General features: G+C 38.4%; 1 protein-coding gene across 3 annotated transcripts in view; it reads left to right on the top strand.

The window, feature by feature from the left end:
• LOC124177934 (SRSF protein kinase 3) overlaps window positions 1-16,304 on the top strand; it is a 39,049-nt gene extending 22,745 nt beyond the window's left edge. For all 3 annotated transcript variants that reach the window (XM_046560925.1, XM_046560933.1, XM_046560916.1), the window contains 4 exons: window positions 6,081-6,396; window positions 11,183-11,776; window positions 15,099-15,414; window positions 15,628-16,304. In XM_046560925.1, the coding sequence (XP_046416881.1) occupies window positions 6,081-6,396; window positions 11,183-11,776; window positions 15,099-15,414; window positions 15,628-15,919 (1,518 nt within the window). In that variant the 3' untranslated portion in view covers window positions 15,920-16,304. The remainder of the gene's footprint in view (window positions 1-6,080; window positions 6,397-11,182; window positions 11,777-15,098; window positions 15,415-15,627) is intronic.
• The last annotated feature ends 8,307 nt before the right edge of the window (window positions 16,305-24,611 follow it).

Genomic DNA, 24,611 nt, shown 5'->3' with positions numbered 1-24,611 from the left:
ACCACAGTCGAGTTTGTTCATTGTTGAGATTTACAAACATCCACACCTTGGTTGAATCACAAGTTGATACTGAATACGCTCTGTTACTTTACCGTACCGAGTTTGTGCACTGGTTTATTTGTTTGCACACCCAGTTCAAGCACCTGGTTCGTGCACTCATTCAAGGCATTTAGTTCGTGCAACCTGCCTGAGATCCTTTCAAGCACCTACTTCGTGCACTCATCCAAAGCACGTAGTTCGTGCAACCTTTCTGAGATCCTTTCAAGCACCTAGTTCGTGCACTCATCCAAGGCACCTAGTTCGTGCAACCTTCCTGAGATCCTTTCAAGCACTTACTTCGTGCACTCATCCAAAGCACCTAGTTCGTGCAACCTTCCTGAGATCTTTTCAAGCACCTACTTCGTGCACTCATTCAAGACACCTAGTTCGTGCAACCTTCCTGAGATCCTTTCAAGCACCTAGTTCGTGCACTCATTCAAGGCACCTAGTTCGTGCAACCTTCTTGAGATCCTTTCAGGCACCTTGTTAGTGCAACCTTCTTGAGAGCATTTAATCCACACACTGTACAAGATTGCACCATTCGTGCAATCTTGTCCGCAGCGCCTATTTCGCGCTCTTTTCTCTAGTCGACTCGTTCGATTACATTCATAAAACGCATTATGTGTACTGTTTTCTTACAGCCTGGATATTGTCTACTTACATTGGAAAATAACCAACTTGTGTCTACATTCCTAGACGATCCTCCTCAACCAACAACGAACTAATACTATTTCTTTACTTCACAGATTCATCCAATACCGACCTACTTACGCTGCGTGATAACACCACTCTTACTCTTCCAATTTCATTAATAGTCTTATCTTATATCAGTTGTTATACTTCTCTTTACAATATATCCTTTACTCTCACAGACACATTTTGGTCCGTTAACCGAGCCATCCGAAGCATTCTCCTATTTCAAACAACACTAGATTTTGACATTTTAAGTTCCAAAGAATCACCTCCGACCATTTCCGGATAGAAACGCGCGTGCGTGTGTATATATGTGTATAGCAATATCTCGAAAATTAATTTGACAGATCTGGAAGACTTTGGAAATTGGTGGAAAAAACACACTGTACTCTCTTAAGGGTGGAAACTCAGTTGGAACGTCCAAAAAAAGGCTTTTTTTCGAATTTTTTTTGGCCAAACGACAAAATAATTTATAACAATAGTTTTTCCATATGAAAGATATATATTTAAAGTACACATTACAATTTTTTCAAAGAAAAATATTTAAAAATAAGCCGGTAAGAGGCAATCGGCGAGACGTCTGCAAAAAAAAGGGTGTTGCGGTGATCACTCTCGCGCTGCAATGGATCATCTAAAACCAACAAAAGAGGGGGAGATCTTTAGTCAATGATATAATGTATAATAAATCACTCCGGATGAACGAAGGGTTTTGAAAAATTTCAATTTTTCACAAAATGGCGGACGTTGAAAGTCAAAAGTGTTGTTTTGACCAAAATTTTACTGACATTTTTGGCTATATAAAAAAAATAATTGTCCAAAAAAAAAAAAAAAAATCCTTCGTTCATCCGGAGGACAACTATATATAGAATTAGTGTGACAAATTTCAAACCGATCGGTAAAGCCGTTCTCGAGTTACAGTGATCACCGACTTCGAAATCATGGTTTCGAGAAAAACGCATTTAAAGTTTTGAGTACGATTTGCATGCAAATAAAAAATTTATTTTGTTACTTACATTGAATTGTCTATTCCTGGGCCATATACCACGCCTTCTTCCGCTTTGTTAACTGCACCTGCAGCAATTTTTTGTTGACAACGAGCTACCCTTGCCTCTCGAGTATTTTCGAGGGAGCGCCAGTTAGCTTTGTCAGACACGACGCCATTCAAAGTTATATATCTTGGCGAATAACGGTCTGATTTGCTTGTAATTGGTCGGAAAATACTCTTGAAATATTGTACTTTTAGAAAATGGAAAAAAAAGAAATGGATTTTTTCAAAATTCTAACTGGGTCTCCCCTCTTAATTACGGCCGCATCTGTACAAGAGAGGAAGCTTTTTTGCAGGAATCGGAGACCCCCCTACCCCACCTTATGAAAAAGTGGCATTCTCTCAGCAGGGCCAGCCTCTCGTGCACACTCATATACGTTGTTTACGTCGGATGGACTCCAGTTTCATTTTCTTTTAGCCTGAAAAAATATTTATGTTTCAATATTTTATTAACACATTTTTTTTATTATACATAATTATTCATGTAAACGTTTTACACGACAGATTGTGTGTTCAAATGGGGATAAGTTCGTTTATGTGGTAATAGAAATGACAGGACTGTTGCATTTGCTGCGCGGCTCTATTGTTAATGAGAGACTTTTGCTTCAAAGATAAACTTAGGTCGAGGAGTGGGGGATAGCAACCGTGTACGAAAGCGGGGAAGTAGCCCTATGGAGAGAGTACACTGTATTAGTCAGATTTATTTCAGAAGGTCTTGATTGAAAAATTGATAGCACATCAAGAAAAGTGTATCCTATATTGAATCACGGGCGAAAGTTTTCGTTTTTTTCAAAAACTTGAGTAAACATCGATATTTCATATCGCAACATTTTTGTTCCGAGAGTAAGTTATTTCTGATAAGTAAAATGTCATAAGTTTTCAATCGGTAATTAGTGTAATTATACAGGAGAATGTTTTGGGACACAGTTTAACTTTCAAAAGAGTAACTCGCAAAATTTTCTTTTCAAATCTAATAATGAAAATTCAAAATTCCTTTGACTTGAGTGAGAATTACTGAAATGTATTTGTTTTATAAATTACTCGCAGATACAGTCACTGCTAGATTCTCACCAGCTTTTATTACTGTCACAGATGATGAAAATGATGAATATTATGTTGACGATGCGATGATCAATTTGGCGGCGACAATGGCGACAATCAATATTACACATCCGAATCCTACAGTATATAGAATTTTGCGAGTGTATTTTTTTTCTCTAGTAATGCTAAACAATTCCCAGTAACGAACGATGAATGACGAACAGCATTGTACAGTTATGATAAAAGATGAGAGTCGACCGGAAACACGAAGAAGGGGGTCATTACGCATACTTTGTTAATATGGTTTGAGTATAATTTATTCATTAAAAATAGCATGTTTATCGGCCGTGTGATACCACTACCAATTCCGGTGGTGATTATGAAGCCTTAAACATGGTCGCGGGTTATCTTCTTTTTTTTATGTAAGATCTCACATTCGCTTGTCCGCGAACGTTCGTACAGTGACATTCACGTATGCCTATCGGCTACCTTTCGGTTGCCTATTTTCCGTCCGAACCAAAATGCGACTTCGATTCTATACGAATTATGTAATATTGCGTCCCCTTCTCTCACTTCGGCTGTATCGCCAGCCATTATCACAAAATTCGTATTGAATCGAATTCGCGTTTTGTTTCGGACCGAAAATAGGTAGCTGGAAGTGAGTAGGCATACATGAATATCACTGTACTATCTCGGGCGTTGCCTACGCATGCTCTCAAGCAACTCGCTAGCTCACGCATGCGTACGAGCTAACAACTCTGCTCCGGCACGGCGGCGCTCAGTACTGTGCTTGAGCGTGTCGACCAGGGGGAGTTCACTCAATGCTTTTAGATGGGACCGAATTTTGGCAGGCTGCAGGAGTACACTGTACCAACACAATATTGAAAAATTCGCAGTTACTATATTTCTATAGTTATTTCTTGCTAGAGTATAGTAACATGTCGGCATTACTTAGAATGTTAAGAGCGCCCTCTACCGAGTACTGTGATTGGAGAAAATTTAAGCGCAGAAGTTTAAATGAAAGAGAATATGATTTTAAAAATTGCAGTTGTAAATAGTTAAATAGCAATAAAAGTCAGCTCCAAAAATAAATAATTTTAAATAAAAATAACAAATCAATAATAAATAGTAAATGACAAATAATGCTCGAAATCACAAAAAAATTCAAGATAACCAATGTTTACACGTGTAATCGCAGTCAATCACAGTAACATAGGATACAAGAATGGCGGAATATTATTTTCCGGCTGCACATGTGCACATTATTATTATTAGCAGTTCTACCACTCTAAAATATTCACTTCTAGTAGAATTTTGTTTTCGTAACTTGTCGCGCCTTACTCCTGCAGCCTGCCAAAATTGCTTGGAGTGGGGGTAAAGAGTGAACTCCCCCTGGTGTCGACGCCACGACGGTTCGGTACGAACTGATCGATTTCGGACCTCAGCATGGTCAGAGCATGCGCATAATCGATTGCTCTATCGGACGGGCTAACATCTTTCTCGCTCCAATGAAACGCTTGGTAGTGAGCTTACGTCATACAGAACACCATCTTTGTTACTACTTATGTTTATGCGAATTTCAATAACAGATGCATTCGTTTAGTCGATCAAAATACTCGTGAGTATGAATGGCGCTTATTGTTTCGTTCCAAACATGCAAAGAAAATGCGTAATAACAAATGATAATCACACTTCATCTGTAAGAATAAGACAAAGAATAATGTTGGTACTCTGAGTATCCGTAGCGCGTCCGACCGCAAATCTACGTTAACGTACCGCGTTGTCGCTGTTTGCCAGGGTGTTCGGCTTAAGATTTTTTTCTTCCTTTTTGTTTATGGAATCTTGAAGGTATACTCTAATTAATAAACTTTGTTCCAATCTTAATAAAATGATGTAAGTAAATTGCTCTCTACATCTACTTTTTTTTTACGACCAGCAAGGTTTTTTTTCACCTTTGATATAGTAGTAAACTCATCTTGAATCACTGAATGAAAGGAACGAAATATTAGAAATACAATGAAAAATAATAGATTTTATAAATCTTCATATTTCATATGGACATCAGATTAAAAATTATTTTCAACCCCAGCGGGTCACTGGGGGTGAATTTCACCCTAAATATTTTTTAAACTCCTCGTACAGTCCCTTAGTCGTGAAAATATACCTCTTCGCGCCATTCCTCGTGCGAAATAAAGGTCTTTTTCGACATTCTTGGCATTTGCTTTAGCTTTGCCGATGATTTACAATATTTAAAAAATCAATTTTAGCTAGGAAGACTAAGAGAGCTTTATCTGCGATTCTTAAACAATACCTAGACATTGAAAAAAAATTCTAGAACTCATTTTTGAAGTAAAATATCACTTATTCCCATTTGAACACACAATATTTCATGTAAAATGTTTACATAAATAATTATGTAAAAAAAAAAAACTGATGTATTAATAAAATATTGACACACAAGTATATTTCCAGGCTAAAATGAAATGAAATGGGAGTCTAGCCGATATAAATAATGTATCCGCGCGTCTGAGAGACGCTCGCGCAAAGGTAACTGGTGCAGGGCCTACGAATCCTTAAAAATCGCTTCCCCTCTTGTACTGTTGCGGCCCTATTGGGAGAGTGCATTGTAAACCTCGAAATCGATTTCGACATAAGAAAATTAATATTTGAGAATATCAGACTTGAAGAGTATGTTTTTATACATTGAAATTTCAGATCAAGTCATCGAAGTAATAAGACTGAAGAAAATGTGCTTAGTTCAAGTTGTTTGTTTAATACAGCGTCTTCTAGGAGCTATATTCTTGAAAACAATTGTTTGAGAATATTTCTACACGAAAGAATTTGTTAAAAAAATAATCTACTTATAATGTTTTAAAATATGACAAGAAATAATTGAGTCATCATATTTATTAAAAAGATATGCAAAGTCGCAAGCAATTTTCCTATGATAAAAAGGTCTAGAATATCGCATCTAAAAATTCCACAAAGCCGTATCATAGAACGAAATGAAATAATTTACAAGTGGGTAACTATTCATACGAATAATTCGGTTTATCACATCATGTTTTACGATTTAATCATTATTAATGGACAGAGACATAATTAGTATGCCGCTTCCAAGTTATCCGCAAATTCAGTCCTGCGTAACTGCGCTACTTTAATTTATCAAATGTAATGTATAATCGAAGTCTTCTTTCAGTCTCTACAACGTATCGTTCGTTACAGTTATGTTTCTAAAACTACTGTGAATGTTTTGTTACAGGATAAACGATTTGTTGCTCTTAAAGTTGTAAAGTCAGCATCCCACTTCACGGAAACTGCTTTGGATGAAATAAAACTACTCAAAGACGTCCGCGACACAGATGTCAACGACCCAAAGCGGAATAAGACCGTCCAGTTGCTGAACGATTTTAGAATCAGTGGAATTAATGGCCTCCATGTTTGCATGGTGTTCGAAGTCCTTGGTCACAACCTCCTCAAACTCATCATAAAGTCGAACTACAGAGGCATTCCAAGAACCAATGTGAAGAGCATCATCAGACAAGTTCTCGAAGGCTTGGATTATCTTCATAACAAATGTAATACTAATGAATATACAATTACTCAATGTCCAATTAATAATTTCGAATTTCACGGCCGCACGTGCAATTCGAATGATTCTCTCCCCTTACGGTAGTGCCTAGTTCGACAGCGCGGGTTCTTTGTTGTCTTTGCGCTCATTGTCAGTGAAACCCCGTGGCAGAAAGACGAAGGCTGAAGGTGGTTTGCCATCAGCATAAAAAGTTCTGGCCTACCTGCAGACCACGCCACGGTATTTGAATCAGCTGAGAAAATCGGAGACCTTGCGTGTTGTACCAAAAACTGATATCCATTGCATTAGGCCACATTGAGTTTATGTCTCAGTCGGTTGTGCAGCGCACTACATAGGGTCGGACTCTGCTCCGCTCGGAAATAATATTTTCGTTCACGGTGTGCTGTGTTTCTAGAGAACTACAAGCCGAGCTATAATTTGCTTCGTGGTACCTACGATAAAAAAGCTTTTATGATTCTTTTTAAGTGCAATAAAAAAAAAAAAAAATAATTGCCGATACCGAAATTTGATGATATTCCTTTTTTGTTTTTACTTTTATTGAAAAAATAGAACCAAATTTTCCATTATTGTATAATGCTTAGTATCAATGAAAACCGCGTGAAACAATGAATTGAAAACGCTGTTAATTTGATTGATTTCCTACAGTAGGATAGAAGTTAAATACATTCAAATACAATAATGCGCACGCCGAAATCAAAAGGTTTGATCCCTACAACTTTGATAATCGTTTATGATAGGGCAAAAACTGGCCTCTAACTGGAATATAGATGAACTAAATCAGAGTCCGATTTGAAAATTTTTTTGTGCGTTTTGGCTTGTGAAAAATAATGCCCCGTATTAACATGACCCTTAGAGTAGACTTGTGAGAATTTTGATCGAGCCGCCCATAAAGATCGATTTCAAATAAATTAATAAAAATATCTTCCACAGAACGGTTAAATTTCATATATACTACTATATGTTCAGCATACAGTGAATTTATGGCGAACCGGGTCGTTCAAATGTGCATGCGGCGACATGTGCACAAATTTAATACGACTGAACGCGCGCTACGAACTGCTGCGAGCCACTCCACTAAAATAACGTGGAAAATGATTGATGAAATCGATTTTAGTGGTAACAAGTGGTAAATTCAATATTCTGTAATAGGCTTCGTAGTCCGTACTAAGTATTGGGTGCTGGTCAAATTTCTGAATGATTAAGAGCCCGAATGGTCAAACCTTCAACTGATAAGAATTCTAAATGGTCAAAACTTAGAAAATCACACCAACCTTTACACATGTGGCAAATGCTTCACGCTTGCGCAGTAAAAGCTTTACGGTATATGTGAAGTTTGGTAACCACCATAGACTTGACTATTCAGAGTTTTGGCAATTCGGAATTTTGATCGTTTTTATCTTTAGCCGCACGCATCATTTTGCTGCTTCAAAAATGATCAAAGCCGTAATATGAAAATTGTAACATTTTGATTCACACATTCTAGCAAAAACGTAGAAGCTTAAAAAAATAACAACAAAACCTGGTGTGTTCACTTTTTCGGTATATAATTTTTTGTGTTACTGTTATTCCAAAAGCCAGCAAAATTATTCTTTCGAAAATTGTTATAACTAAAATGTTAAAGACATAAACGTATTATTCATGTGTACCGAAAGTAACAACATATCAACGAAATTTTGGTTTATCTGTTTTCTTCGGGAATTCATTTTCCAAAATTTTGTTCTTTTCCAATAAAGCTGGCATCAAGTTCGTGTAGCAACAAATTTACTATTATTTATTTACTATATAAATCAAAATGTATTGGGCGTGTTTTTGTTCTGAATTGTGTATAAAATGGGCCTGTTAAGCTATTTACCGCGACTGAGATACGTGGACCGCGATATTTTGATGTATGTACGTCAACTTCGAAATCGACTTAGGCGCCACCTTAAGCAGGGCATAGGGACATTCAACCCTTTTTTTCGAGATATTTAACTGATTCGGAAATTTATATTCATCGATGAGCATATTATTTACAATAAGTATCATGCGTACTTAAAGATTATTATTTAAAACAACTAATATTCAAGAAATGTACAGTTCAAAGAATTTTCAGGTACCGTGTCGCTGGTCACGTTAGTTGCAAAAATAACATTTTTCATACTGTTTATTACAAGTTGAAGTAGCGCGTTTCCCCCACTCCACCTCAATGCAAAAATTGTGCAGCCAGCTCAGAAGACTGGCTTGCACTTCTACATTTTTTTTTTTATTGTCTCACGCGCTATCCCATCTGATCCGAGCTAGGAACTTGGTTAACAATGTTGCCCCAATTAATGGTAGATCTACCAACAGCATTTTATGGTCAACTTTGAATAAAACTAATACCAACGGTTAAATGCATCTTCGATTCCACTTGTCAGTATTGTCTTGTGTCAAAATAAATGTGTAAACAATTAACTATCACGTTTCCTGCAATGATCTTAATAGAGATTTGATGTATAAAATTCACTCAGATACCTTTTTTAGTACGGGTAGATTTTGATAATATTTACAATTTATAAAAATCTGTATTTTTCTCGATGAATATGTGATTTATCAAGTAATAGAAGTAAGTGTATGTATCTTATCAAGATCTACAAAAAAGAATTTCCCATGATTTTCGATATATCAAACTTTAGTCGATATATTTGAAAGAGTACATTATACAATATTTCGGTAACGCAGTGTAATATAAAAATTTTCACCGATGAAGCTCTAAACGGAAACTTTTCTGAATTTTTTTGGAACTCGAAAAAATTGGTGATTATGCAAAAATGGGGTACTGGTATTTCTTCGTCTTATTATCAACAATCAAAATTATACATTGCTCATGTAGGTATAGAACTGTAGTATAGTAGATTGTGTACCAAAGAGGCAAAGTAGGTCTTTTTACGCCGAGCATAAGTTTTCAATATGAGTCGTAGGCGAACGCGTGCGCGAGAAAACGAGTTTTCGACACACGTGTGGTAAAAAATACTCTATTCCCGGTTCAAACATAATGTTAACTTGTCCGACCTGAAAAGTGGGACGAAAGTGGCGTATTTCTCCCGCAAATATTGATAGAATATCTTACAAATTGATGTGTAACATCTTAGTTCTCGGAATGTGACATTTGGTGGGTCTAATTTCGTAAATGCGACGAAAACGTGTAACAGGAAATATGGGGAAGCGCATGCTATTCAATTCACTATAATATGATTCTTCGGTACAGCCTGCAGTTGGTGCTTGTACTGCAGCGTGCTAGCAAGCACGGCGAACACCAACATTTTCATAACTTTGGAAAAGAGAGAGAAAGAGAAAGAAGACACAGCCGTCAACCGTTTTTTCTATAAATGCCTGACAATTATTTTTATTGTACTACCAAGTTTTTTTTTTTTTTTTTTTAATTCAATTTTATTTTATAAAAAGTATAATTAAAGTGTAATAACACCCGATGGGGGCTTCGCCCCCTACACCCCAGACGACCTACCCCTATACACTAGCTGTAGGTATTTTTAAAAATAAATTTTTCGTTATTGAACTACGTTCTCAATTTTACACCCAATATTGCGAAAGATATATCGAGTCTCTATTTTCAAGTCAATCATGTGGCCAGAGTTGAGTCGGAAATGACGTCCTATATGTAATACAGGAATATATATTATTAAGTAACGCAAGTATGGTTAATGCGTCTTTTTTATTGTCTGCATTCCGTACATAAATAGTTTCTGCGATAGTACAAAAAAAGAACATCTGAGTACCAAAACGTACACTTTCACGTCTTATTACTAAAATGTGTTTTGTTTGTATTCCGCTACAGAAAAAAATTTAAATCATACTTTCATTGCAGAAAGTATCGTGTGCACCATGGTGGTAAAGTATTGTTATTCTCGCCTATTTGCAATATTCGTCTTCAGCTCTGTTCGTGAGTTTCAGGTTGATTTTCTTTTACGGGCGCTTTCGTTTACTGATTCCAAGTTTTTCGACAGTGACCTGCAGTGACAACCTTCGCACCTTCCTTTTATTAGATATTTGTTATGCAAAAGAAAAAAAAAAATATAAATAACAATCAGATTCCATATTGATTTTACATGTCAAGCTAGTTGGCCACGATGATTTCTTTTATCCTCAAAAACATTCTATTGTATGAATCTACCTTAGATTTATTTTGTGGATGTTATGTCAGTAAAGTTTTTTCATCACGTTGTAGATAAAAGTGTCTTGTTATTCTTATTCATCTGCGCAGATAACGAGATTTCACTTTTCACAATTTTCTGTACCTGTGGGCTATTTGTTTTATTTTTGAATTTCATTTATACTCTTCAGTAGCTTTGTTGTGTATCAATAAACACACTGTATCATAGGTTTTTCGTGTATATCAAAGTTTCTGCACATGAAATCGAATGAACAAAATCTTTCATACACTACATACGATATAAAAATTAATTTCCATCTCATTTTTGAACCGCAGTACCACATACATGCACGGATATACAAATAACGGTATTGAATAGGATTTTCCTTGTCGTCATGTATCGGAATCTTTGCCTCAACGAGACATCTAGTACTAAATTTTAAGCCAACGGTATTTTTTTAAAGAACCTTGTGAAATTTTTCTTACATTATTTGATTACTGAGCTGTTATTTTTCTATTCATCTCTATGCTATATTCCCATGAAATCGTTTTTTCATTATGTATATAATATTGCTCATCAATTTTATACATTTCTCCTAAATTTTAATCCTGGAAATAATTTTTTCATATTTTGCTGTTCCAGGTAAAATTATTCACACAGACATAAAACCCGAGAATGTATTAATTTGTGTTGACGAAACTTATATTAGAAAATTGGCATCAGAAGCAACAGAACTTCACTCGTTGGGCTTGAAATTGCCAGTGTCATTGATATCGACAGCGCCAAAAGAGTTTCAAGAGCCCACGACGAATATGAAAATGTCAAAGAACAAGAAGAAGAAGTTGAAGAAGAAGGCAAAGCGACAAAATGAGCTGCTGAAGAAACAGATGGAACAAATTGAAGAGATTGAAGAGCAGAGTAAACTCATTGTAGATACTGTAGAAAACGGTGAAGTCCAAAACAACAGTTCAGATCCAGCGGATGTAAACACAGAGAGTATAGAAGACGTTGCAACAGAGAGCAAAGAATCACCTGACACATTAGATACTTCTGTACCTCAAATAAATATACCACGGACAAATGGTGTTGACGGATTAGCAGGGGGAGAAAAAATGGAGAACCAACCTCCTGATGAATACCAAAATGTTGAAGACATCGTTCTGCGTGATGTTGAAAAAAGTTGCGGAGAAGGTATATTACCACCTGATCAGGAGGAGACGACTGAATGTGGCGAAGGTAATTTATTCGTTACTTTGGTTACAGCGTGTATGTGTGCTACGTCACAATCGTCAAATCTACGGAATTTATATAAAATTTTATAGATTAGTTGTTTGCCTGAAGTAGGCTAATATTTGTTACAAATTTTAAAAACTACAACTCTGCAAACATGTACTGTTTCTCACAGTCCCACAATGAAATGTTACATACATCTTCTGAGGTGGATACTGATAGATTCAAGGCCACCCATGTCGGCTGATATGCAGGTTAAATAGATAGTAGCAGACGATACCAGTGACCTTGAATCTGTCAGAATTCACTTCTGGAGATGTACGAAGGGTATATCATCCAAGTTAAGAATCAACCTAAAAAACTGACAACTTCAGAAAGTCTTTGTGCTTGTTTTTCATTGATACTGGAACCAAGTGATTTGAACAGTGTTCTTGTTGCTCCAAGTTCGTTTCAATCTGTCTATGATTTCTGCCGATTGTTTGGTTTTTTAAAAGACATTTTACTGGTAATCCTTCACTTTGCAGGTAGTCAACAATGGGCTTTATTTAATGTCATTTTTGTAAACATCAGTGGCGTTGTCATATCAATGAGCCATATCAGCTTTTCTTGCAATACGTTGAGATGATCTTTTAGTATCCTCTCACTTAAAATCTTCTATACTGATGAAGGAATTCATTCTCTTCAGGTTCAAGACAAATCTTTTTCAACCATCTAGCTTATCAACTAAAAAATAAGCTGAAACTATTTTTCCCCTAAATGTAGCATCCAAATTGATTGACTTTTGGGATGGCTTTCTGAAGATCTTTTAGAGCTTGCGTAGATTGCACAACTGAACTCAAAAACCCGGCATATTCAGTTACGATATTGAGTTTTGTATCTTCCCTAGGTATGAAGAAAATTGAAAATAGTATGTTATGTTACAAGTGCGGAGAGTGGGCGATTTTTTACAAGTATAAAGTTTTCATGGTGAACCGAAGGCGAGTGCTGGTTTCACACAAATACGAGTGTGAAGTTGGCGATACAAGTACCGGTGTGTATGCAGCACGAGCCAACACGAGCACTAATTGCATGCTATTTTTCGGATTTTTCATTTATCATATTGTTTATAAGTTATCGTGAATGGAGTAGAAATGAAGTGAAAGATTTGACTCGAAGGATGAGTCTGAAGTAAAGAATGAAGTTAGGGGGCACGCTGTCGGACTGACCAGAGGACATGAAAAAATTTCCCAGTTTAAGTTGAAGAATAGGTCAACGTGCTGAGAGCATTCTAAAATGACTGTTTTGTTCGAATCAACCAGTAAGCGAAAAAAGTTTCATCTTACGGGTACACATTACATATTTGAATGAGTTTTGATTATAATTATATATGGAAGTTATACTACAAATGGAGTGCCATTGTATACGGTGCGGCAAAACTCCTCCGCCATTCCCCGCATTGACGGCGTATCTAGAGGAATTCGAAAGTGAGGGCACTCTGAACTCCAGCAATCAAATTGTTTCTGGTCAATGAATAATATAGCTAAAATGTAGCACAGGGATTTTCCAACCTAATTAATCAGTTGTTTCAAACATATTTTTAAAGTTTCAACTTTTATACCAAAAGCCAAATGTAATTTTCAAATCAGTCCCATTTTCATAATTGAATTATTTTCCAATATCCCTGTACTACATTTTAGCTATACTATCAATTTACACCAAATGATTTGATTTTTGATTTCAGAGTACCTCCATTCGTGGAACCCTGTAAACCGTCGTCAACGCGGGGAACGGCGGGGGAAATTAATAGCACAGCGTACAGCCTGTTTACAATTAGTTTTCAATGTTCATATAAATTTGAATCCAAACTCATTAAGAATTACGTATAATAAGTTTTGTATCTACTGGCTGTGTTCAAAAATTCATTGAATTTTAACCTGTTTCTCCAAGAAATAAGGATATTATTTCTGTAAACGAGGAAAAAGTTTAAGCTTTTGAATTGTTGACGATTTTATTTTACCAACATCGTGCAAAATTGGCTCCTGAATCTTTCATGGTCAAAGCAGAATCGTGTTCATGTTAATTTGTATCCTCCCTTAAGCAAAAGCAGACGATTTTGTATGGTTTGCACTTGTCATTTTTCGCAGACGACATGTATACCGGTAAAACAATAACATTATCATGTCCTTGAAATTTCAATCAATCAAGCTTGATCGAAAACTCTAAAATTGAAATGTTGAAAAAGAAAATAAAAGTTGGTGAGCTATTCGAAGGGTCAAACTGGTGAACGAGAGGATAAATCACTGACTTGTATTTGATTATTATAAAATATCAATTTACCCAGATAACAAAGTGCATTTAAATGTTGAAGCAATATGCAGCAACGCTTGTAAAGTGCTGCTATTAATATTAGAACAAGGTGTGTCCTCAATTGCTGTCAAAATGCAAGTAAACTATTTTGAAAAAAGTCCACAATATCCACTAAATGCAAGTAAGCTTTGCTATACTTACACAACAATTATTGTTGTAATGTGCATTTATCGCATAAAAATTATTTTTCGGAAACGTTCGCAGAAACGGAAACAAAAACTGGAATAGACTTTTTGCACAAACACACTTAGTTATCTGGGTAAGCAGAAACTCGAGGTTTTCTTCAAGCGTAATCGACTGGTACTTATATACATATATTATTGTGACGGCGTTTCTCGGTCGATTCGTTTTATCGAGTTACAATGTTAGCCGGGTTCCAAATCTTCGATTGTTTTCCTTCCAACAGTTGCCTGTTAAGTTCGATTTCGAAGTCTGTGGAATGTGTGCAAAGTACCCCATTTCAAAACAATGCCGTAAAACGACGTTTGCGCATGCGCACAGCTGGAATAATTGATTTTACACTGGGGCTTCTTTGGTGCATGCGCACTTTTGAATAACTCAGTTTTACGCACTGTGTCATTACGAAAGTAATTTTATTACATGCTGTCTGTGGCACTTTTGGTGCTTCTCAAATCATATTTTCCTTCACAGAGGTTGAACAAATAGCGTATGTACACATGTCGCTGGCTGCAGCACTCGCCTTTGTGGCTCATGGTGTAAACTTCACACTTGTCGGAAATCATCCATTTTCTGCACTTGTAACACAATGTAATATTCTTTAACAGGGCAAAACACTGTAACGATCCAAATACTGGTGTTACGGAATTTTTTTTCTAAGAAACACTACTAGTAAACTTATTTATTTTGTATCTGGAGGTTGAGTTATATACCAGAATTATAATCAAACTTGAAGGCGAAGAGAAAGAAAGTAGTGGTTAATTTGGCTGACCTAAATTTTCTTAGATCATTGTATGTATAATAGGTAATGCATTGAACAATGTGCGGACACTAAACCCTCCAGAGACGAAGCTGCAAATAAAACGTGCATCGGTAGCTCCATTGGATCCGGCGATAGTCGAATGTGAAGTGGAGGTGAAAATTGCTGATTTAGGAAATGCTTGCTGGATCCATAAAAAATTTACGGAAGATATTCAAACTAGACAATACAGGTCTCTCGAAGTATTGTTGGGAGCTGGCTATGACACTTCAGCAGATATATGGTCAACAGCGTGTATGGCTTTTGAATTAGCCACTGGTGATTATCTTTTTGAACCTCATAGTGGCGACGATTACTGCAGGTGAGATTCAAAATAATTTCGCTATACGTAGTTCGAAGAAAGATATAGACATAGTTGTTCAAGCATCACTCTAATATCTTAAGAAAAAATTTGAGTCAGTCAAATTTAAATTTTTATAACACTTGCTCGGAAAGTTTGATTTCGAAGTTTACGGACTCTGCATAAAGTACCCTAATAGTGCACATTTACGTAATAGCTGTTTAAATTTTTCAGAGACGAAGACCACCTAGCCCACATAATAGAGTTACTTGGGGAAATCCCACGGAAAATTGCACTTTCTGGGAAACACTCGAGAATATTTTTCAATAAGAAAGGAGAGTTGAGGCATATTACGGGTCTCAAGCCCTGGAGCCTCTACGAAGTATTGACAGAAAAGTATGATTGGTTGCCCAGCGAAGCGCGTGAATTTGCTGAGTTCCTAACTCCTATGCTTGACTTCGATCCAAGCAAACGGGCTACAGCAGCCGAGTGTTTGAAACATCCGTGGTTAAACCAAGTCAAATGATTACGTTTTTAATCTTTTTATTATCCAATTTTTCAACCCTTCACCCTTTCCGAAATAAACGGGAAAGAAAAAAACTTAAGCTCTCATTACACATAAGAGCGCAGTATCTGAACAGCCACCGTATTTATAAAGTACTTGGAGATATTAAAAGAAAATCTTATTTATGCAGTATATCGTTGGCTATAGTTGCGATCTCGAAAAACTAAAGCCTCAGATGTTCATTCTTTTAGATTTTCTGTGCAAATTGACAAAACAAGACTAGAAAAATAGGTGTCGAATGCAAATGGTTTAAGCTTCTGGAATGTTAAGAAATAAAAATTCCAATACGATTTAAATCATTAGAATATAAATTTGAAATTATTGTGTATAACGTTGTAATAATTTATAATAATAATGATTTAAATTATATATTTAAAAAAGCGAATGACCGCTTTTGTCTATTACTTACATGCCCTATTATAACTTCAGTTTCATTTTTAGGTAATGAAAATATTCATAAAAATTCAATATTTTGTTATGTAACAATGAAATTTTCGTTATTGCAGCGGCAAAAGACTGCGCACATCGGGATGATACCTTTCGTAGAAGTAAGAAAAGCAGTAATTGGATAGCCTACGTATCAAATAGAAATGTGGCCTATGCCATACAATTAAAGTAATTACGACAAGTATACTTCGCTGGATCTCGAGCGAGCTCGAAGCCTTACAAAGAATAGTAAGATCGTACCATAAAATGAAAAGCGTCGATTACCCACAACTTATGGTAAACCGTGAAAATAGAATTAAGGAAGAATTAGAAAAATTACGACAAACACTTAGATATCAAATTACAGACAGTACGGTACGGGGCGGGAACAGTATAGCAATTCTTATATTCACAATAACAAGCATAGCTGATATGGAATAATTAATTACGCTATAATATTGCGTAATAAATTTCCGAAATAAAGATAAAAACAATAGGTTTTGTAAAAAAATATTGATCGGACGGTTATTTTTAACTGAGGCATTCCATTTTGCAAGTAAGCTGCTCCGCGAGACCTCCACCGCTACCACGCTTACTTCGTGGTTTCCTATTTTGTATTTTATTTTTTATTTCAACCACAAAATTCGCAACTTCATTCGTTAATATTTTCATGGAGCAATATAAATTTTATCTGACTCAGATGTATCTAGAAAAAAATGGCTCAGACTGTAAGTCGAACGAATAGACCTAGTTCGATTTTCTGTCTAATACCACTGGATCATCTGTGCGCTGAATTTTCGTCGAGGTGAGGCATCACGACGGTAGAGTGTAGAACAACATCGAAACCGAGGTGACACTCCGAGATATAAAGATTGTGTCTTCGTACGGCAAAACGTCGAGCTGGTTCACTTTGTGCTGATCGGCGCACGTGATCGTCGTCGTTCGTGGCTGTATTCGTGCTTCATCGCGTTCGAGTTTCTGTTACCTCGGCCACTACTGTTCTGTTATTGGCTTTAAAGGCTCGTTGTTTGGACTCTCCATCGGTCGCCTTTAGGAAATACACCCTGGCCGTGAACTTACTTGCGGTCTATATGGCTAAAGGCTCCGACGGAAACTTGATGATCCAATACCCGAATTCTCAGCAAGTTCCATATTTACGTCATCTGAGGCTCGTAGTTTGGCACACAGTACGAGATTGCTATTACCTCGGCTACGGTATTTCTCCGGGACCTTTCTCGGGTAACTACAGTTGCAGTTGCGATGCGGTATAATCGGTGAACTTAACTCTGACGCTGTTCCTCATCACCTCGCCATTGCAGGTCGGGAATGGTATGTACCGTGGCATGAACGGTCTGGTTTGGCATAGGTAGGTACACAATCAAGTTTGACCTCACTTGTAGTATCTGAAAAATTACCACAGCTACAGATTCATTATAACTATTTTGTACAGAATACTAAGTATTGGCCTAGTAGATGAATTGTAGATTAAGAGTAAATAAATCATTTTTAGTAATAAATTTTTATTGATTTTACGAACGAGCCTCGTTCCATCGCCAAGCATTTGCGGTCATCCCACCGCGCTGCTGCTTCAGCAGATTCCTCCGGCAATTGGACGAATGGTTTTTTCGTAAATGAGTCGGAATATGACCTATTTAATTTGACGAAGACTGGCAGCCTAGTTGAGCAATACCACGCCGAGGGTGGACTGTGCGCGGATCCCCATTGTGCTCTTCACCCGACGCTAGCGCCGAAATCAAATTCTAGCCGACTTTGAGGGAAACCTGGGGTATTGAAAGGCAGCCTGCATCGACGAAGCGATTGAAAAAAGTGCTGACCAAACTCCCTGTATCTCTGCTCGTTCGCGCATTGCCCTCGGAGCACAAGGAGATCCGCAAGTTCACCGGTCTGGAAGAGGAGAGCATTAATGTATTTTCTGCCAAGATATCCATATCGGGCCATACGGCAAAATGTATGCTGGTCTCCTTGGCGGTGAGCTCTTAACAAGCGATGACCAATCGCAGATCGCCTCTGCTGCCTTATCTACGTTTGACTTCTCGCAATTTTCGTCGCTGCCGTCGGTGGATGAACGGGTATCAATCTTTAATAACCTCATGAATGAGGTACTGGATCGCGACGTGCCTGTTCGAAACTTACTGAGTGACATTCACCTCCGCCTTAAATATCGTTATAGATATCAGACGTCTGATGGAAAAGCACAACGCCTGCTATCGGCCCATCAAGAGACCTCGCAGTGCGGAATTTTTCGCTAAATATATCGCATATCGTAGAAACATAAGGCGTGCTTAAACAACCGCTAAGACTTTTTACATACAAGAGCGGTTTAATACTTGTGGTGGTGCGTGATGTTTTTGGCGTGAGATGGAGAACCTTGGTCTTGCCAAGTGTAAAAAGCTACCAGCTGCTTTGCCTGCTGGGGCTTCGGTTCATGACCCTAATAAACACTTTGTGTCTAGCTCTGTGACTTTGCGGTATGATGGCCCAGCGGTTCAGAGCCCTGCCGAGAGTCAGAGAGAATCCTTCACCTTTTCACCGATCACGAATAGATGTGTCGACAGTGCGCTGGCACGGACTACAACTCATGTATGTGGTCCCGATAACCTTCCGATACAGGCTTTTAAGACATTAAAAGGTCTACTGATACCGTTGATTGTGTATTGTCTGAATTCGCTTCTAACAACGGCATCGCTTCCGTCGTTGTGAAAATCTGCAATTGTTGTACTTATAGCGAAAGTTCGCAATCCCGCTGGCCCGTCAGATTTTAGACCAATTTCGCTTCTCTGCGCACTCTCTAAAGTGTTCGGATGGATAGTGTATGATCAACTCGCGGTGCATCTAGCGTGCGATAATTATCTCGACTCACGTCAGACTGGTTTTCTTGAGGGCATACAATCAGTCCTCTTGCTTTTGGTGGGTGACTAGGTTTGCGCTTGATTGTCGCATGGTGATTTTGGTGATGTTTCTGGATTTCTTCAAAGCTTTTGACACAGTAAACCATGCGCTGCTTCTGTCGAAGCTGCGATCTATCGGACTATCAGACAACATGCTGGAGTGATTCAACTCATACCCGTCTGACCGCACGCAAGTGGTTTGCCATCCTAGTGGTATGACCTCGCGGCTACGTCTTCCCCTGTCAGGTGTACTACAAGGTAGTGTTCTCGGCCCGCTATTATTCTCACTTTTTATAAACAATCTCCCCCCAGTGCCTTTTGCAATGTCACTATTTGCTTTACGCAAATGACCTCGTGATCTGTATCGAACACTGTCATGCATGAAACACATTTTCTGAAGTGTATAAGCGTAGCGCATCAAGGCCAGAAATCCCTTGAGAAGCGTGAAAAATAGGTATTTTTCGAGAATTTTTTTAAAGGGGATAAAATAATCTAATCATTTTCTAATTTTGACATAATTTTATTGAAGTATTCAAGTTTGGAAGGAATTTTTTTTGTTGCGATGATACACAAAATGGCGGCGTTATTAAGGGTCTTCGGACGCCTGTTTTCCGTGACATCGAAAAGTGCTGCAGTTGTCACTCTTTTGCTGTTGATCTGAAAAAGATTTGACAAGTGTCATTCATTTACTGACATATTAAGGGGAAGGATATACCTAAAAAAGGATGACAAAGTGCAAAATTGAAAATTTGGGAGCACTTTACTCTAAAGTTCGAATTTTCGACCATTTTTTCGACATACTTGACCCCTAAAAAGGTATTTATTCACACGCTATCTTTCAAACTTTCGGTATATCCTTCCAATAATATTACTGAGTGTGATCTCCCAAAATTTCATCGAAATCGGTCGATAACTTTTGGAGCTACAACACGAGCAGCTTTTGAAAATGTTGTTTCGAGATAATAGCGTTTAAAGTTTCAACATGTGAAAACTAGTAATTGTAGTGACTTACCGATTAATCAGCGATGCCAGGCGCGTACAGCAGACCTTCTTCTTCCTCGAAAAGCTGATTTTCTTCCGCCAGCTGTTTTTTCCGGGCAGTACGAGCTTCTGTCGTTTCAGAAAGACTCAGTCTGTTTTGCGTACAATTCGCGCCTCATCCGAGGTTTCGGCAAAAACTCTGCAGTTGGTGCCAACAACTATGTCCAATGTATTCATAATCGTTAAGATTGAAGAGAAGCCATCATTGACTATACCAGCAGCGATGTAGGCCGAAATTTCAACAATTTTTGAGCCAGAATGCAAATGTTTTGGAGCCAATCGCCAGATCGTCGAGTTGAAGCTTTCGTTTGCATTTTGGGTATGGCCTCCCAAGCACCTTTTTAGCAAATCATCTCTGGACAAATCTTGATAAATTGGCAGGACATGCTCTTGGATACTTTCGTGAAGTAAGGGTGAAAGATCTTCCAATTTTGGATTTTTACCTAAGGCGATTGGTTTTTGCCATTTACACCGGCTTTCAGGTCCAGTCGGGCAGTATTCGTGATTTGGCTTTTCTTTTGTTGAAAAAATGTGATACAAAGTAGCCATAATCTCTTTTTTCATATTTTCAACACTATTTACATTTCTTTGAATGCTCAAACCATAATATTTCGTTAGTTTTTTGACAACTTTATCCGTTAACTTGCCTCTTCCGGAAAGTTTTTTTTCTTTTCTCACGTTTCGGAGTCTGGTGTCCATTTTCTTCTCTACGTGGCCAATGCATTAACTTTTTACAACAGTTAACTCCACCATAAGGACTTAGTTCTAGAATGGCCTTAAAAGTTTTTGAATCCCCATCACCTATATAATTGCCATACCTTACGCCAAATTTCTCTTCAGATCTGGAAAACATTTCTATCATAGAATCAACCTCCATTTTTTCCGCGGAGCCCTCGTGATTCTTCATGCAATTTTTTTCGTGATGTTCGAACCATTCCTCATATTCTTTCTTATGAGTCTTATTTTTCCAGAACGTACAGCCTTGGCAGTAACTGTTTTTCACAAGTAAATCGACCACTTTACCAGAGTAGTTTTACCGATAGATGACTACTGTGCGAGAGTGTTTACTAACCTCACTGAGGGGTCAAACTCAGTTTATGCACGTCTCTGACTTTTGACGAAGGCTCGGGTGGCTCACCATGCCCGATTATCGACTGTACATTATGGGCTGTATTCTGTATTTTCTATAAGGCCGTACACGAAGGGCTTCCTGGCCTATTCGACTGCTTCCAGTCAAGCCAACATACATCGCGTCGTCGCGACGCATCGCGCACTGACACCCTAATTCTACCTGCGGCTCGTACGGTAGTGTATGAAAAGCCTTTTGTGTACGTTGGCGCTAACTTCAGAGAATTCTGCCCCCGACAATCACACAGCGTCCACTTTGCCTGTGTTTCGTGCTAGGTTACTTGAACTATCTACGCGCGGAAGCGGCTGAACGTGTGCGACGAGGGTTATGTGTGGAACATAAGTGAAATCGTCTGATGTACTGTATGCTGTATGATGTACGATGTACGCGGAATGTGGCTGCTCTGTGTATATATGCTTTTCTTTGGATTTGTGCCTATTTACGTTGTGCCAGTATAATGTGTTTGTTATTTTATTTTATGTTCATTTGGTTCACCGATCACCTAACCTTATATTGTATGTAAGTATGTATAATTTCTATGTATCTATACATATACGTGCTTCTATTTATTTCGTGAACGTCAGGAAATTATGGGCGCAACTGGTTGATGCTTAACCTCAAAAAAATGAGCAAAATTGGTCAAAACTGGTTAATGCGGTAATGTAAGTTTAATATTAAAATTTTTTATAAGATACTCTTGGGCGAACGCGCGTAGAACATTTTTGCCCACGCGATAGTGGGAAAAACTGGAACACGCGTGTCTAATCTAGGGACCTTGTGGGCACGCAGCTCAAGCTGCGCCATCCAGCGGTGGACAAGTGCACAAAACATCGAAATACGCGCGCTAACTAGTCGTAGACAAGTCAAACATCAAATCGAAAGATGCAACTAAAAAATCACTATACAAAGTATAACTGAATAACGAACAGGGCTAGGGGATGGAATAGGTACTTGACGTCGTTGACTGAAGAACATAAAGACGGATACCCCTGGGTACATTTTTTTGAACAGTTTTCGGCGGGCAAGTGGGCCCAGGTGGGCCTGGGAGCGTAGGAGAGTTCTGCTCTATCGACTCTACCTAACGAGCTCGCACTCAAGGAGGATGCCTCCTTGCTCGCACTGACATTCGTAGCAGCCAAAGTACTGTCGATATGAAAGCTTGAGATTGAGTCGATAAAAAGAGAGTACGTAAGACTACTTGTAGACTGCGACTTAAAAATGTCGATCAGCTCAATAATCCCCGTAAAAAGAAGCGTAACCGCGTCCACCGCAAGCCACCCCGAACTACCACCGAGCACCATCAACCACCGCCGACCACCTCCGACCACCATCGTTCTCGTCCACCTCGGTCATCTCCCCCACCTCCTCCTCCACCCACTCTTTGTCCTCTTCGGCGGCGTCCTCCTCGACCACCAGCAATCATCTCCAACCACCACCAGACATGTCTTACAATGTCCTACCACCTCCAAACACCTCCTACCGATCTTCATCCATCTCCTGCCACATCCTACTGCCATCAACCACCTCCTACCATTTCCGAACACCGCCAACCACCTCCGACCACCACCGACCACCTTCGTTCTCCTCGTCCCCCGCCGACCGCTCGTTTTCGTCATTTTCGTCGTCCTCCTCGATCACGACCGATCACCGCCATATACCTCCAAACACCTCCTACGTTGACTGAAGAATATAATGACAGTTGCGCCAATGCGCTCCGGTATGACTACCGAAAGTTGTCGTGCGTTTGCGCTCCCTGAGATGTTCCAACGGTAGAGTTGAGACCTTATTGCAGAACATCGGATAATTACCGATTTCGACATGATGCTGGCTGCATTCACCTTCCGAGTAACACAGTCTTCGCAATGCTATACCCAAGCCAGTACTTGGCCTGTGTGTACTAACCGACTTGTCAGCGATACAAGAAATTAATAAAGCGAATAAATTTAGTCTAAAATTCGTGACAAAACAGTGATTTAATTGAAGTATAGGTACCCGAGAAAAGCGTGTATACATGGATTATATATAATGATAGATCAGATGTAATAATGATGTAGAGACCAAAAAGTATGCAGTATCTGCGGTCCATGTACGATATTAATGACGTGATGCATCCTACAAATTTTATAATTTTCCAGGATACAAACTAGATTCTCTACAATAATACGGCTATAATATGAAAATAGAAGAATTATTCATTCCGAAATGGGATTCTATTCGACACGCGCTCGATGTATTCCATAACATTAATATTAATAATTATTTCAGCAACTTTTCATTTGGTCTCTCGATCTTGAATTTTCGTAGGCATAGAATTGAAACGCTGTTTTAGCCAGTCACAAATGAAGTATTTACGTTGGGTAAAGAAGCAGAATTGTTTTTCGAAAAGTGTTCGGATGGAAAAAAATTCAGAGTAATTGTATTACATCACGGATGCGCTAGTTTTGATAAGGATGAAATGGATGCTTCGTATATTAGACAGTATTTAACGTAGTGTGCTCATTTGAAGACCTACAAAGGTGAATGTCGGAGATTTTATTTTTTTTTAAATAGGGAGAGACTGAACAGAGCTTCTTGAAACTTCGAGCGTATTTTAACACACGTTTGAAAGGTACGAGCAAAAATTCTTATCATCCAACAGTTGCCGAACGGCAGCGTTATTAGCCGACCCGTTATCTGAAGAATATATCTTTAGTCAACGGCTGACCATCGAAGGGCTGAGCCGCTTGATTCTGGAATCGGCAGGAAAGATAAAGTGCGTATTTCTTGTCTGAAGTGTACAAACCAAAATCATTATACGTCATATCATATCATCATTCATCATACATCAGATATCACACATCATACATCATACCTAGTATTAAAGTTCGAAAATAAAGTTTGAATGTTCGGATGTTCGGATATTCAGAAAGTGACGTCACCCAAAATTTTTTTTTCTTGACGTCATCGATCTGTAGTAATCGTCGTCGACGAAAATCAGCTAGCCGAATTCCTCAGTCTGGAAACAACCGCGCAGTAGAGAGGACGTGTGAGAATCGTGCTCCGTGGATTTCGAGGACCGGGTTCTCTACCTCCTGGATCCTGCACTACGGGTCCGCTTTCTGGTGCAACTAGAATGCCAGAACAAGCGCTCCGTAGTTTCTGCGCTCCA

Source organism: Neodiprion fabricii, chromosome 1, assembly GCF_021155785.1.
Source record: "Neodiprion fabricii isolate iyNeoFabr1 chromosome 1, iyNeoFabr1.1, whole genome shotgun sequence".
Taxonomy (NCBI): domain Eukaryota; kingdom Metazoa; phylum Arthropoda; class Insecta; order Hymenoptera; family Diprionidae; genus Neodiprion; species Neodiprion fabricii.
Note: the sequence above shows the minus strand (reverse complement) of the source record. Positions and strands in the feature narration are given on the sequence as shown.